Genomic DNA, 13,960 nt, shown 5'->3' on the forward strand with positions numbered 1-13,960 from the left:
CTTCCACTATTGCTCTGTAACACACTCTTGCATAAGTATTAACAAAATTTACTTAAATGCAGTAACTATTTTAGAAAAGGATGGACAGGACAAGGTAGGGAGTTCTCATTTTTACATGAATTCAGCTGTTTTTTCCAGTTTCAGTCTTGTCCTACTTGGCTAACAGTATTAATGCACGTGCTGGAAGAAGTACTTGTGCTGATGATTCTTTTTAAGTCAATGATATTACACAAGAAACCATGTAACAATTGCAAGATGAAAATTGATTCAAAGATACCACAAAGAATACAATGAATGCAGTTAACTTTGAATTAATTAATCTTCAGAAAAAATAAATATATATGCATTTAAAGACACATCTGAGATCTCCAGCACATACTTTTAAAAGCAGTTTGCAGATTTCATATTTTCCTTTTGCTGCTGCTTCATGTAGAGGAGTAAATTTCCACAGGTCTGCCACGTTGACGGAAGCACCATGTCTCACTAAGAGTTCAGCCACTTCGTAGTGTCCATAAGAACAGGCATTGTGCAGGGGTACTAAGCCACTAATCAAAGAGAAAGCATTAATAGCTAGAGAGTAAAATCCTATATGCAATTAGTAGATAAAGCTCCCACTTTCACTGACATTATTGTTATCTTTCAGTCTTCCCAGTTTTCATGGTTTTATTTTTCTATTAAAAAAATTAATTAAAACTTAATTATCCTCCTTCAGTTCTCATCCACAAGACTTTTAAATACTTAGCAAGCCCCAATGTTACAGCTTCCACAAGTAACTCCAACACTGTTAATAACAGACAAAAATTAAATTGCAAGACTCACAGTTATTCTGAGTCTGGATATTTGAGTGCAAATTTCAAGAAAATATAATGTGTTTGAAGTGCAGTAATTAGTAAGTACTGCACATCTGATAGATATAGAAAGATATACAAACACTTCTTCCAGGATAAGTCTGAAAATCCAGTATTGGAAATTCATTATCCCCCACCCTGAACTAATATATGAGTAAGAGAGTGAACATAACCACTGCTGTTTCACAATTAATGCAAAAACATGTGAATGGTTAATATAATTTAACTGAATATTAATTGTAAAAATAAGTAACTTAATAATAAAAGCTAACAGAATAAGAAAAAATGACCAGAGATAACCCTTGTATTTTACCCCATTTTATTCAAAACTAATTTTAGATCACCTAAAACAAGTTAATAGCTCCTTTTAAGCAAAACAAAGTCTCCAAGATGGGCAAAAAAGAGCAGAAAAGTATCATGTATTACAGTGCCAGGTATGTACTTGATAATGACTTTTCCAGAAAGCAAAGTATGTGTAACGGTCTATAAATCACAGCACAGCACAGGAACAATGCAGAACAAGAAGGAAAGACAAAAGTTTTCAAGAGAAAAACATGACGGTCACTGAAATCTTAAGCAAAATGAATAGGTGAGATATAGAGAACACTGACAGAGAACAGCAGAACAGATCATGGAATGAAATGTACCCTTTATCTTTGGCATGCACATCTGCTCCATGGTGCAAGAGATACTCCACCACTGATACGCGGTTATATCCTGCAGCAAAGTGCAGTGGTGTTGAATGACGGCCTTCTAGATCTCTGCAGTTCACATTCTGAGGGCTGCAAAGTTGCTGTGAAGACAAAAGAACCCAAAATCTAGTACAAAACTAAAACTAACAAATAAGGAACTCCTCAAAACCAAACAGCAACAACAAAACATGAAACAAGCAAACCTAAAAGAAAATATCTAAACTACTGTCTTCAAAGACCCCCAAAAAAATTTGATCCACTTATATTACACAAATTTTTTGAAGTATCAGGAAATTTCTTTCCACTTACACGAAGTTAAAAAAATAGCAGCTCTAAATTTACAGCTGGAAGTACTCCTATAACAAAGACTTAAATGATGGAAGCAGTGTGAAGATGTTCCTAATGTATAAGAAAGGGTGAACTTCTACATCATCAAGTATCATGTTCAAGGCTATGTAACTTTCTCCAGATATATTACCATTTCTTGCCTATACTGCCTTCAGAAAACTAGGAAGATATAGATTAGCAGTCAAAAGAGCTGCTGGTGCACAAAACTGCTGCTGTTTGAATATTAATGTATACCATGTTGAAGTTCAAGGTGGGAAATTATGCACAACAGTCTATCTGCAGGCTGTTTTGTCCACAACCAAGTATCAAAAACAAGATCAAACCTTCCTGCGATGCTGGGATTCCATGGCCTGACCCTTCACCTTCAGATTAAGGATGGTTTAAAACATGGAGTCTGCTACCTATTAACAGCATTTGCTTGCCATCCAATTGAATCATGCACCGAGGGCTTATTTCTACTAAACAGATTCTGAGAATCACAGGATCTTCGTCAAAGAATTATGGCTACATCTGAGTCCATCGAAGACATGACTGTGTGAAGGACCAGCAAAATGAACAAGCAGAAAAACTCAAGAGAAACACACCTCAGTACATCTTAATGTACTACTTTCTAGAAGAAAAACAAAGAAAGATCCATGACTTCTCATTTTTTATGATTTACCATCCATTGGACACTGGTTCCACAACTCATGTAGCAGAGGCTTCCACAAGCCTTGCAAAGCAATGCAAAGTAGAAAATTCATGTAACTGTTCAAACCTACCTTCACAGTTTCCAAGTCTCCAGCTTTGGATGCTTCCAACAACCGATAATCCACATCAGATGTGCGCACAGGTGTACTTTCTACATAGGGAAAAAGATGGTTTAGGATTACTTAGAATATTTAAGTTGTATTAACTTGTGCTCAACATATTTCCCGAAGCTGGGGGGTGAAGTTGGTCTGTTGTTACTTGCAAAAATGCAGCTGGGGATGTGATAAGTTCATATTGCCAAAATGTCTGAATAAGGAGCTTTAGTTTGTGAGCAAATCAGTCAGATTTTGACTCTAAAGCTGACATTATTGTGCCAACATTCTTCTCTCTGAATCCATGTACATACATTTATGTGCACATTTTAACAGGTAACGCTACCCATGTAACCAGCTACATCTCAGGCATGGGTACACTTCAAAACAGTTCTTTGCACTGCTGTAAAATGCTTTTTCCTTGTTTGGTCCTGTTTTAAAACAATATTGTTGAAAATACAAGAGGAAATGGAGTTTCTAGCTACCACAGGTCTTCCCATCTATCCAGATATCTGCCTTTGTTTGACTACCTGCATATCTCACTGTGAGTTACTTGCTCTGTAGTAGCTATTGATGCAATTATTCTTCTTTGTACTTGCAAAAATTCAAATGTAGTGTGGGTAAGAGGATGCAAACCATTAAGCACTTATATGAAAAACAGTGGCACTCTCTTCAAATATCTATTCATCTTTTTAATGCAAGATATAAACAGATTGTTATCTAAGCACTATCCAGAGCACTTTCACAATAAAATCTTTTTCTACTGGACAAGCAAGAGATTTAAAGTAGAAGTTCAAACAGTTTAGCAACTATCAGTGTTTTTCTGCCAGTAACACTTTGCTTATCACTACTGTTGTACGGAGTACCTAACAGGTTGGCTGATGCGGGGAAAAGGTTTCTTACATGCTCAGCAATATTCCAGTTGCCTTGGAACTTGCTACCAAAAGAATCCCAAACTCCCTCCATGTGCCTTCCTACAATCTCCTTGTACAGCAGCATTTTCTAGATCTACAAGATGGTTATTTTCTTCCCGACTTGCACATCACTGAACTAAGCAGAGCTATTTATTTATTTTCTGACAAGCGTCACACAATACATACCATAGTTGTGTGCACTTGATGGCAGAAAGGAGAGAGAACAAAACTACTGCAAGTCTCTTGCATTGAGAAAGAAACAAGATTCAAAACTGTAATGGGAGAAGCTGAAGTTCAAATACACAGGCCTTTACTTTTACCCACCACTTAAGATCTGTTGCACAGCTTCATTTCCCATCTGTGCTGCTGTGAAGCCTTGCAAAGAGATGATGGAGGGATCAGAGCCGTAACTCAGCAACAGCCGGCAGGTTTGCAAGTGCCCTGCTAATGCAGCCCTGTGCAACGCTGTTTGACCAAGTGTGTCCAGTGCATTCATCTGAAAAAGCAGCAGTATATAAAACAAAGCACTGTTATAATTAAAAGGCTGCACCTGTCCCTGTCCTTAATAAGAAGAGCAGTAAGAAGAATTTTCTGGCATACAAATTTATCTATCAATTCTTCTGCACTGTAATTAAACACTGTAATAAAACCAAGTGACAAAATAGGCAAACACTCCAGAAGAAAAATAATTTACCATGGATATTTTCCTGTCTTTTAACAACATAGGTTCTTTGCTTACATGGCTAACAGAAAACATAGGATCCCTTAAAACCATACTTTAAATAATGATCAAGCTTTTGACAAATTTGATGAAGACCAACCTTGCGCAAGAAAAGAAAAACTATCACAGGAGGAGAAAGAACTAACTTGACATAAATTATTACCAAACAATTCAAAGCTTACAGCTTTAAGGAAATTACCATCCAACATTGTCAGAATAACTCAACATTACTCACTACCAAGAATTAATGGAAAAACAAAGATGTCAAATTAAAAATTCTATGAAGGGGTGGGGGGGAGAATAGTTGGAAACAAACATTTCCTCCTCACTTTTTGTGCCTTTACATTAATGTTAAGTATGACTGGATATAATTCTTCTCAATACAAGGCTCCATAAACAGGCAGAATGGAGCACCATTTTCAAAGAGTATGATATAATGGAAACACATTCATCTGTCAAGATCTAACAGAGCAGCTAAAGAATTAGAAGCATCTCTCCCAGTGCACTAGCAAAAAATGTAAGGGAATAATAGAGAGCTTTAAAAAGTGGAAAAACAACCCCACAAAAATAACCTTTCAAGAAGATACTCTGTACCTAGCAATGATTCATGACAAATTTAAATGCAAATGCCCAACAGCTTTTTTACCACTTTATGAAATACAGAGCTACTATATATTCTCTACAAGCAACTCAGAACCTGTTATCTGTTTCCAAGTCTACAGATTGCAGGCTGTGAACTGCATGCATAATAAACTCTGCTACTGCATAAAACCCACCTTTACACCTTCTCAAAATCTTTGTGGTGACAGCAAACGAAGGTTTTGCTTGCTATTTCTCACCTAAAATGGAGCATGCAAACCCTACTACCCTTCTGTGAAACCAGTGTAAAAGCATTTTGGTTAAGACACATATTCTATAACTAAATGAAATTTAACTAAAACTAAATGAAATTAACTATGTAAAGACCTGCTACCTGATAGGGTAAAAAAAAAAAAAAAACTAAGTAAAATATCTGCAATAGTGCAATATCAAGTCACAAAAAAGAACAACCAAATAAATAAAGGGAAGTTTGATTTGATATTGTCTGAAATTATTGGACAGACTGATAGAGCAGGAATTTCTTAGATCACAAACCCTTCTTGCAGCAAGACAGACAGGAGAATAAGTCCTGAGAGAATAGGTTTGTTCCTTCTAACTGTGCTCAGCTCATGCCACTATAATGGGATTGCCCTAAAAGTTTTGTTTCAAATAAAAAACTTACTGCTATCATAAATATTAACAAGATGCTGAATGTCCCAAATCCATCTTTTTTTCAGATGATGACCTGCATCTGTTTCAGGACACTAGATGTCTTTCACCACTGATAAGGGCACAGAAGTAAGCAGAACATGTTTAATGATGGTAAAGGCAGAATAAAATGAAATTTGTGGATTCTCAAAGTAGCTAATAACACTCCGCTCATCCCAGAAAGAAAATCATAAGTAATGTATTCGTAAATGTTGAATTCCTGTGTTAAACAGGCCTGTTTGCTGCAATAGCAGCAAGGCATTCACTGTGCACAATTTGATACTGACTACATCCCTGGAAAAAATGTTAATATTCATTTGAAAAGAACACTATCAGAATCATCTGAGTCATCATCTCATATGTCTTATCCAGATCTCTTTTCACCTCTAAACTATTATCCTTCCCAGCAATCAATTCTTCTGGCAGAAGAACATCAGCCATTTGAAGAAATACCTGCTTACTTCTGAGACAAAAAGGGCTGCAGCTGACAGAGGGATGCATGCACCAAATGCAGCTGCTCTTTATCTCAGGAGCAGAGTTAGACTTTGCCGGACAATTTCATTGGGAGTATGTTCAAATTAAGAATTTAATTTTGGGCACATCTTCTCTCACCAAAAATTCACCACTTCTCTAAACCCAACCAAAGAATACACTCCAATAAGTATAAAAGCAAGAGGACTTACTTCCAAATGAAAACCAACTTAAACACTGAAAATTGAAATACAAAACTGAGCATTGAGTTTTATAAAAATCAAACATGGTAAGACACATGCCTGGGTTAAACAATGTTCAGTATCAGGTCGAAAACAATGTACCCTTTCAAACACAAAGCAAAACTCTAAACTCTGTTTGACAAACTGTGAAATATGCAAGATGCTGTTTTAATTGTGTCCTGATATTGTTCCAGCTGCACTAATTAAAAAAAGAAAAATACCAATTTGGTCCGCCTGACAAGCAGTCTGAAATTAGAAGGCTGCAGCTCTGAATTACCTTACAGACAAGTGTTGGGGGTTGAGTGTTTTTCTATTACTGTGTCAATTTAAAGAATTTTTCCCATTATCATGCCAGTGGAGCTTCCAGGGTTACACCCAGGATCTTTGACGACTCTAGACAAAGGGGTACGTGGGAGCAGCTTCCAGAGGGGCTGTTCGTGTTTCCGGAGCTGTTACTCGTGTTTCCGGGAGCTCGGAGGAGGATTCCCCGTCTGGAGCCACGAGGCTGAACGCAGGAGAGCCAGACCCTCTGCGATCACCTGCCCTGCATCTCTCCCCCGTTCCTGCCTCCTGCCTTAGAGGACACAGCTAATCACCCAGACACAAACGGTGAGCGAGGAGCTGCCCTCCAGCCGCTCCCACCTGAGACCGGCGTGGCCGCTGCCACCCCCTCCGACCTCCGCTCCCGCCCGCTTCTCTGCAGCTGCTGGGCTTTGTCTGGAGCACCGGGACCGAGTGCAGAGAGAGTGTGCCCACAGCTAAAGAAAGGACTGGAACCGAGTTAGCTGTTCGGTTTTGTTGGTAATTTTAACAACTGCTGTTGTTTCTGCTTGTACGGTTAATCATACTAGTAATAGAGCTGTTATTCCTACCCCCTTATCTCTGCCTCAGAGTCCTTGATTCAAACATTTATAGTACTTGGTGGGAGTGGAATTCAAGTCTCTATTTTCAAAGGAAAACTTCTGCTTTTATTGGCAGACCTCTGTCCTTCAAACCAAGACAGATTTTGGCGCCCAAACATGGGACAGAGGGCATTAAGAGGAGAGGTAAGACAGGAATAACAGCTCTCTGAAGTGGCAACGTTGTCCGGTTTAATCTGGTTTGAGCTCCATGTGGTCACAGATATCTCTCTCCCAAGCCCTTACTTGAATATGGGCCCTCTCACCAAAGTTACTCTAGCTATTATCCGATTCGTTTAGTGGATTGATTATGTCAGGAATTCATGTTTTTTAAAATTTTTTCTGGAAAGTGGCCACATGGATCCAGAGCTATCGTACTCTAACTGCATGTTTCTGAGGTTAATTCAATAATGGTACTTACTGTGAGGTAATGAATGCAAGGAAAATTTTCTCCCAACCCATCACCCAGTTATTTGAGGCTACCCCACCAGTTTTCAAGGATTTCAGATCTGTTTTTATTGCTAGTGTTATTATACAGTGGCTGGCGTTGCTGATAGGCCTGCTCTACTTAGCATTCAGAAACAAGGGAATATTGGCTTGGATAACAACCCTGATACCTACCCCAGGAAAAAGAGGTGCTGCCCCAGAGCCTAACCCTTGTTTCTGCTTGTACGGTTAGATATATTAGTAAAAGAGCAGTTATTCCCACCCCCTTATCTCTGCCCCAGAGTCTAACCCTGCCCCAGGGACTAGGGATGTTGCCCCAGAGCCTGATGCTGCCCCACAGCCCACTGCAGAAATGAACCACCCAGAGTGGGTGGGGGCTCTAGTGAAGGAGACAGGCCAAATGTTGAAGGAGCAAGGCCAGATGTTGAAGGAACACTTTTCCTCAGCTGGTAAAAAACCCTCCCCCTGCCCTAAAGAGGGAGAGTCTGATGGTGCTGCAGTGGAACCCGTAGATGTTGTATCTGTCCAGGTTCCAGCTGAACCACAGGGGCAGCCACAGCCAGCAGCAGTTGCCCCTGTATAAACTAGAAATTCTAACATTAAAACAAGGCACCTAGATAATGGGGATCAGCCAGGAGGGTCCTCACAACCAGCAAGGGAGCCAGAGATTGAGATTGTCACCAAGTCCCTCTCATATGATAGTCTCCATAATCTCTGAAAAGACATTGTACGGCGGGGCCGTGAGGCTTTTACAACTTGGTTACTCCGGGTCTGGGACCTTACGGGAACAGGTGTGCAACTGGATGGGAGTGAGGCCAGGAATTTGGGATCCTTGGCCCAGTCAGGACGGGACCAGAGGTAAAGAATGTGCTTTACTCTATAGCCAGGAACTGTCCCGGAGCCTTTGGCAGAAGTTGCCTGGTGAGACCTGAGGCCAACCCCTGGGATTCTGGAGCAGAAGTTACAAAGGGTCTGAAACCAATTACACTCCCATAGAGAAGGAAATCTTGGCTGCCTATGAAGGAGTTCAAGCTGCCTCAGAGGTGATTGGCATGGAAGCACAACTTCTCCTGGCACCCCGACTGCCAGTGCTGGGGTGGATGTTCAAAGGAAAGGTCCCCTCTACCCACCACGCCACTGACACCACATGGAGCAAGTGGATTGCTCTTTTCATGCAGTGCACCCGTATTGGCAACCCGAATCTCTCTGTGATTTTGGAGATAATTACCAGCTGGCCAGAAGGTGAAGATTTTGGTCTCGCTGACAAAGAGGAGCAGAAGGAAGTGACCCGGGCTGAAGAAGCTCCACCATACAACCAACTGCCAGCAGATGAAACATGCTACGCTCTTTTCACTGACAGTTCCTGCCGCATTGTGGGGATGAACCGGAAGTGGAAAGCAGCCACATGGAGCCCCACACGACAGGCTGCACAAGCTACCGAAGGAGAAGGTGGATCAAGTCAACTTGCTGAACTCAAAGCTGTTCAGCTGGCCTTGGACATTGCTGAAAGAAGGAATGGCCAAAGCTCTACCTTTACACTGATTCATGCATGATAGCCAATGCTCTGTGGGGTTGGCTGGAAAAGAGGAAAAAAGGCTGACTGGCAACATAGAGAAAAACCAATCTGGGCTGCTGATGAGTGGAAAGACATTGCCACTCGGGCAGAGAAGCTACCTGTGAAAGTCCGTCATGTGGATGCCCATGTTCCCAAGAGTCTGGCTAATGAAGAACACCGGCATAACAAGCAGGTAGGTCAGGCTGCACAGATAGAGGTCTCAAAGATAGACTTAGATTGGGAACACAAGGGAGAATTGTTCCTGGCTCGATGGGCCCATGATGCCTCAGGTCATCAGGGCAGAGACGCCACCTGTAAGTGGGCACGAGACTGAGGGGTGGATCTAACCATGGACAGCATCTCTCAGGTTATCCATGACTGTGACACATGTGCTGCCATCAAGCAGGCCAAGCAGGTAAAGCCCCTCTGGTATGGGGGGTGATGGTCCAAATGTAAGTACGGAGAGGCCTGGCAGATTGACTACATCACACTGCCTCAGACCCGCCAAGGCAAGCACTATGTGCTGATGATGGTGGGACCCACAACTGGATAGCTGGAAACTTACCCTGAGCCTCATGCTACTGCTCAGAACACCATTCTAGGCCTTGAGAAACAAGTCCTCTGGAGGCATGGTACCCCTGAGAGAATTGAGTCAGACAACAGGATTCATTTCATGAACAGCCTCATTAGCACCTGGGCTATAGAACATGGCATTGAGTGGGTGTACCATATTCCCTACCATGCACCAGCAGCTGGGCAAGTCGAACGGTGCAATGGCCTGCTTAAAACCACCTTAAAGGCACTTGGTGGGGGGGACTTTCAAAAACTGGGAGATCAATCTACCAAAGGCCACATGATTAGTAAATACCCGAGGTTCCACTAACCAAGCAGGCCCTGGCCAATCTGAGCCCTTGGGAACACCAGATGGAGATAAGGTCCCAGTGGTACACCTGAGAGGCATGTTAGGAAAAACTGTTTGGGTGAACTCTGCCTCCAGCAAAGACAATCCTGTTCGTGGGGTGGTTTTCTCTCAAGGACCAGGTTACACTTGGTGGGTGATGCAAAAGGATGGAGAGACCCGAGGCATACCCCAAGGAGACCTTGTTCTAGGGTGAAATATCTATGATACTGTGCCTGTAACTGCATGTATGTATGTGATTTAAAAGTTTTAATTTGCTATAGCATGTTGGCATGGAAAAAATTTGGGGTGGATAATGTTGGGAGTTGAGTGTTTTTCCATTACTGTATCAATTTAAAGAATTTTGCCCATTATCATGCCAATGGAGCTTCCAGGGTTACACCCAGGATCTTTGACGACTCTAGACAGAGGAGTAGGTGGGAGCGGCTTCCAGAGGAGCTACTTATGTTTCTGGAGGTGTTGCTCGTGTTTCCGGCGAGCTCGGAGGAGGATCCCCCTGGTCTTGGAGCCACACGGCCGAAAGCAGGAGAGCCAGACCCTCTGCGATCACCTGCCCTGCATCTCTCCCCTGTTCCAGCCTCCGACCTCTGCGGACACAGCTAATCACCTGGACACAAATGGTGAGCGAGGAGCTGCCCTCCAGCCGCTCCCACCTGAGACCGGCGTGGCCGCTGCCGCCCCCTCCCACCTCCGCTCCCGCCCGCTTCTCTGCAGCTGCCGGGCTTTGTCTGGAGCACCGGGACCGAGTGCAGAGAGAGTGTGCCTGCAGCTAAAGAAAGGACTGGAACCGAGTTGTCTGTTCTGTTTTGTTGGTAATTTTAACAACTGCTGTTGTTTCTGCTTGTACAGTTAGATATATTAGTAAAAGAGCTGTTATTCCTACCCCCTTATCTCTGCCTCAGAGTCCTTGATTCAAACAATTATAATACTTGGAGGGAGTGGAATTCAAGTCTCTATTTTCAAAGGAAAACTGCTTTTATTGACAGACAACTGTTCTTGAAACCAGGACAACTATTTTTTTGCAAGGAGTTAAAAACGACAGGTTTGACAGCTTTTATTCTGTAGCACATTGGCTCTGGATCCAATTTCTTTGCCTTTTAGCATGAAAGCATTCATTCCACTGCTCAAAATGCAATGTAAAAGCAGAATTAATTTATCAATTGAAAAAAGTTTTTAAGTAAGAGTTTTCAGAGAAAGATACTGTCCTATTCAGTATTTCCCTATGCAGACTTCCTTCTGTTCTTTCCTGTTTCTCCCTTAATTTCCTTTTCTCCATCCTGAACAGACACAGTAGAGAAATGTAAATGGTCACATATCATCACACACTACTGAGATTTTCCCTTCCCTCACTGCTGCTCTCTTGGAGCAGTGTACACAGTTACGTCAACATTCCCTTGGCTGTCAGGTACTTGTGGCAGCTCAACAGCTCGGATCTGTTCAGGAAACATTTTTTGCAAGACTTCACAATCATATTGGCTTTCTATCAAGATCAAATTCCCTATGTATTCCTCCTGCTTCTTGACACTACAAACAGCAACACAAAAAGCAATAGTTTCCAAGCACCGCCATTTTCTCAGTAAAATCTTTCTAAAAGATGTACATTCTAAAAATCACATGTGAAACTTGTGCTCTGCCAGCAGTTCCATATCACAGTATCATTCCCTGCAATGCAAGTTTCTAACTGCTCTGCTCCTGCATTAATTCTGAAGACAAGCTTGCAGTATGTCTTTTGTCTTGCTGTCTAACAATAAATGTAGGAGTGAAGAAGCATTGGTGACAATTTCAAGCTTGGTTAGCAGAAAAAAAGCAGGAAGAAAAGGGGTCAGTTTCACTCCGAAAGCTCCTACAGGATCCAGTCAGATGTTCCACAATTACCTCTTCTGCATAAAATCTTAAGATTATGGTCAGGATGTTTGGATGTCTAAGCAGTGAGAAAAGTTGAACCAGTCATTCACAACAGACCACACAGTTCTTTATGTTGTTAACCATCATAGTCTAGAATCTTCTACATTTCTGAAAGGCAATTTAATTTTTCAATTCTTACTGTTCCCTGAAAAAATCATACCTCTCCCTGAAATATTGGAAGTCAATGTTATACAACAAGGTTATTCAAAAACATTTCAGTTTGTTGCGTGGGTCTAGATAGATGGTGAACATTTGCAAATCTATGATCACAAAAAGCTGGCAACATGCTACTCCAATGCATGGAAATAAATGTATTATGCAAAGATGCATAAAGTAATATCCTCACAGCAGAGCAGAATGAATTCATTTCTGCTACCACCATGAAAAGCGACAACATCTCTCTGACAAGACCTTACAAAGGCTCATTTTCTCTTGCAGAAGAATAGCTTCAACAGTATCCTTTAGAGGCATATCATAATTAAAGAGTATTCATGACATCTCTGCAATTGCCAAAGTGAACTTGTACACTTGCAGGTGCTTCTTTCCAACAATCCTTCCAGTTCAGAAAATACTCTAATCCTTTACTTCTGCGCTGCTAGAAAGATGAGTGTCTTTCTGAACACATTAATTTCCCTTGTGTCTATAAATCTGGACAAGAACTTAGTCATATGAAATATTCAACTACATAGCGATACAACAAAACAAGATGAAATTCACTTTTTCACTAGTTCACCATCTTAAAATTATTTTTTAAATTAAAAGATTTTTATAATCTTCAAAGATAAAATTATGGATTTGAAGACTTGATCACAGGTCTAATAAAAATTGTTTATGCTATTGAAGATGCTCTGCTTTTATTTTTCATAGTTATTTAAATTATTTTCATATTTATTTTTCATACTTTGACAATATTCAACATCAAATAAGCAGTGGTGTGAAATGCTGTCTCACACAAACAGAGCAGGCAAACAAGGAAAAACTGGCATTTAAAACCACAAATGTTTATGATCAACATTCTTGAAGAAAATTTTAAGAAATCCCAAGGTTTCTCACCTGTTCTTTAAATTGAGAGTCAACTTTCGCAAACTCAAGTACCACACTAATGAAAACATCTTCTATGGAAGGTGATGCTTAGATATAACATGTTGATGTGCAACTAATGTGCGCAAGGACTTCTTCACAGTTCAAACTAGGAACCTAGTCTGTGCTGTCAGTAAGGGCCAGCAAGACAAACCAAAATAAGCAATTTATAGTTAATTGCTTGCCAGTAGGTTAATTCTTGCCAATATAAATCACAGAATATCCTGAGTTGGAAGGGACCCATCAGGATTATTGTCTGCACAGGACACCCGAGAGTCACACCATATGCCTGAGAGCATTGTCCAAACACTTCTTGAACTCTGTCAGGCTTGGTGTTGTAACAACTTCCCTGGGGAACCTGTACCAGTGCACAACCCGCCCTGGGTGAAGAACATTTTCCTGATATCCAACCTAAACCTCCCCTGACATAACTTCATGCTGTTCCCTCAAATCCTGTCACTGGGCACAGGGTGAAGAGACCAATGCTCTCAGATGTTCTTTCTGTAAAATAAGTCTCAATCAAGCACATGTTATTCAAGCAGTCCTTCACTGTTTATTATCATCTAACATACTTCAAATAGAAAATTTACACAGTGAAAACATTATGGATAATGAAATCCATTTGCAAGACCACAAACCATCCCTTTTTCATCCCAAATTCCCTAAAGTAGTCTTTATCATGCTCTAGGTCTTTCCATAGAACAAGAAAAGGCTACACAAACATACTTCACTGTAGTGAACTCATTTTTTGCTGCCTGACGCAACTGCTCTTCATGAAAACAGAAGAATATCCTATAAAATGCTAAAACAATCACAAATTATTTTCAATCTACAGAACTTTATAAGACTT

The 13,960-nt window shown here is 40.9% G+C and overlaps 1 protein-coding gene across 1 annotated transcript in view; it reads right to left on the reverse strand.

The window, feature by feature from the left end:
• Positions 1–13,960, reverse strand: part of TNKS (tankyrase) — a 145,271-nt gene that overhangs the window by 22,489 nt on the left and 108,822 nt on the right. Inside the window, exons 12-15 of the mRNA XM_056489026.1 lie at positions 3,909–4,080; positions 2,650–2,729; positions 1,496–1,641; positions 380–545 (exon numbers count right to left, since the gene is read on the reverse strand). Coding sequence (XP_056345001.1) covers positions 380–545; positions 1,496–1,641; positions 2,650–2,729; positions 3,909–4,080 — 564 coding nt within the window. The remainder of the gene's footprint in view (positions 1–379; positions 546–1,495; positions 1,642–2,649; positions 2,730–3,908; positions 4,081–13,960) is intronic.

Source organism: Oenanthe melanoleuca, chromosome 4 (assembly GCF_029582105.1).
Source record: "Oenanthe melanoleuca isolate GR-GAL-2019-014 chromosome 4, OMel1.0, whole genome shotgun sequence".
In the NCBI taxonomy this organism is placed as follows: domain Eukaryota; kingdom Metazoa; phylum Chordata; class Aves; order Passeriformes; family Muscicapidae; genus Oenanthe; species Oenanthe melanoleuca.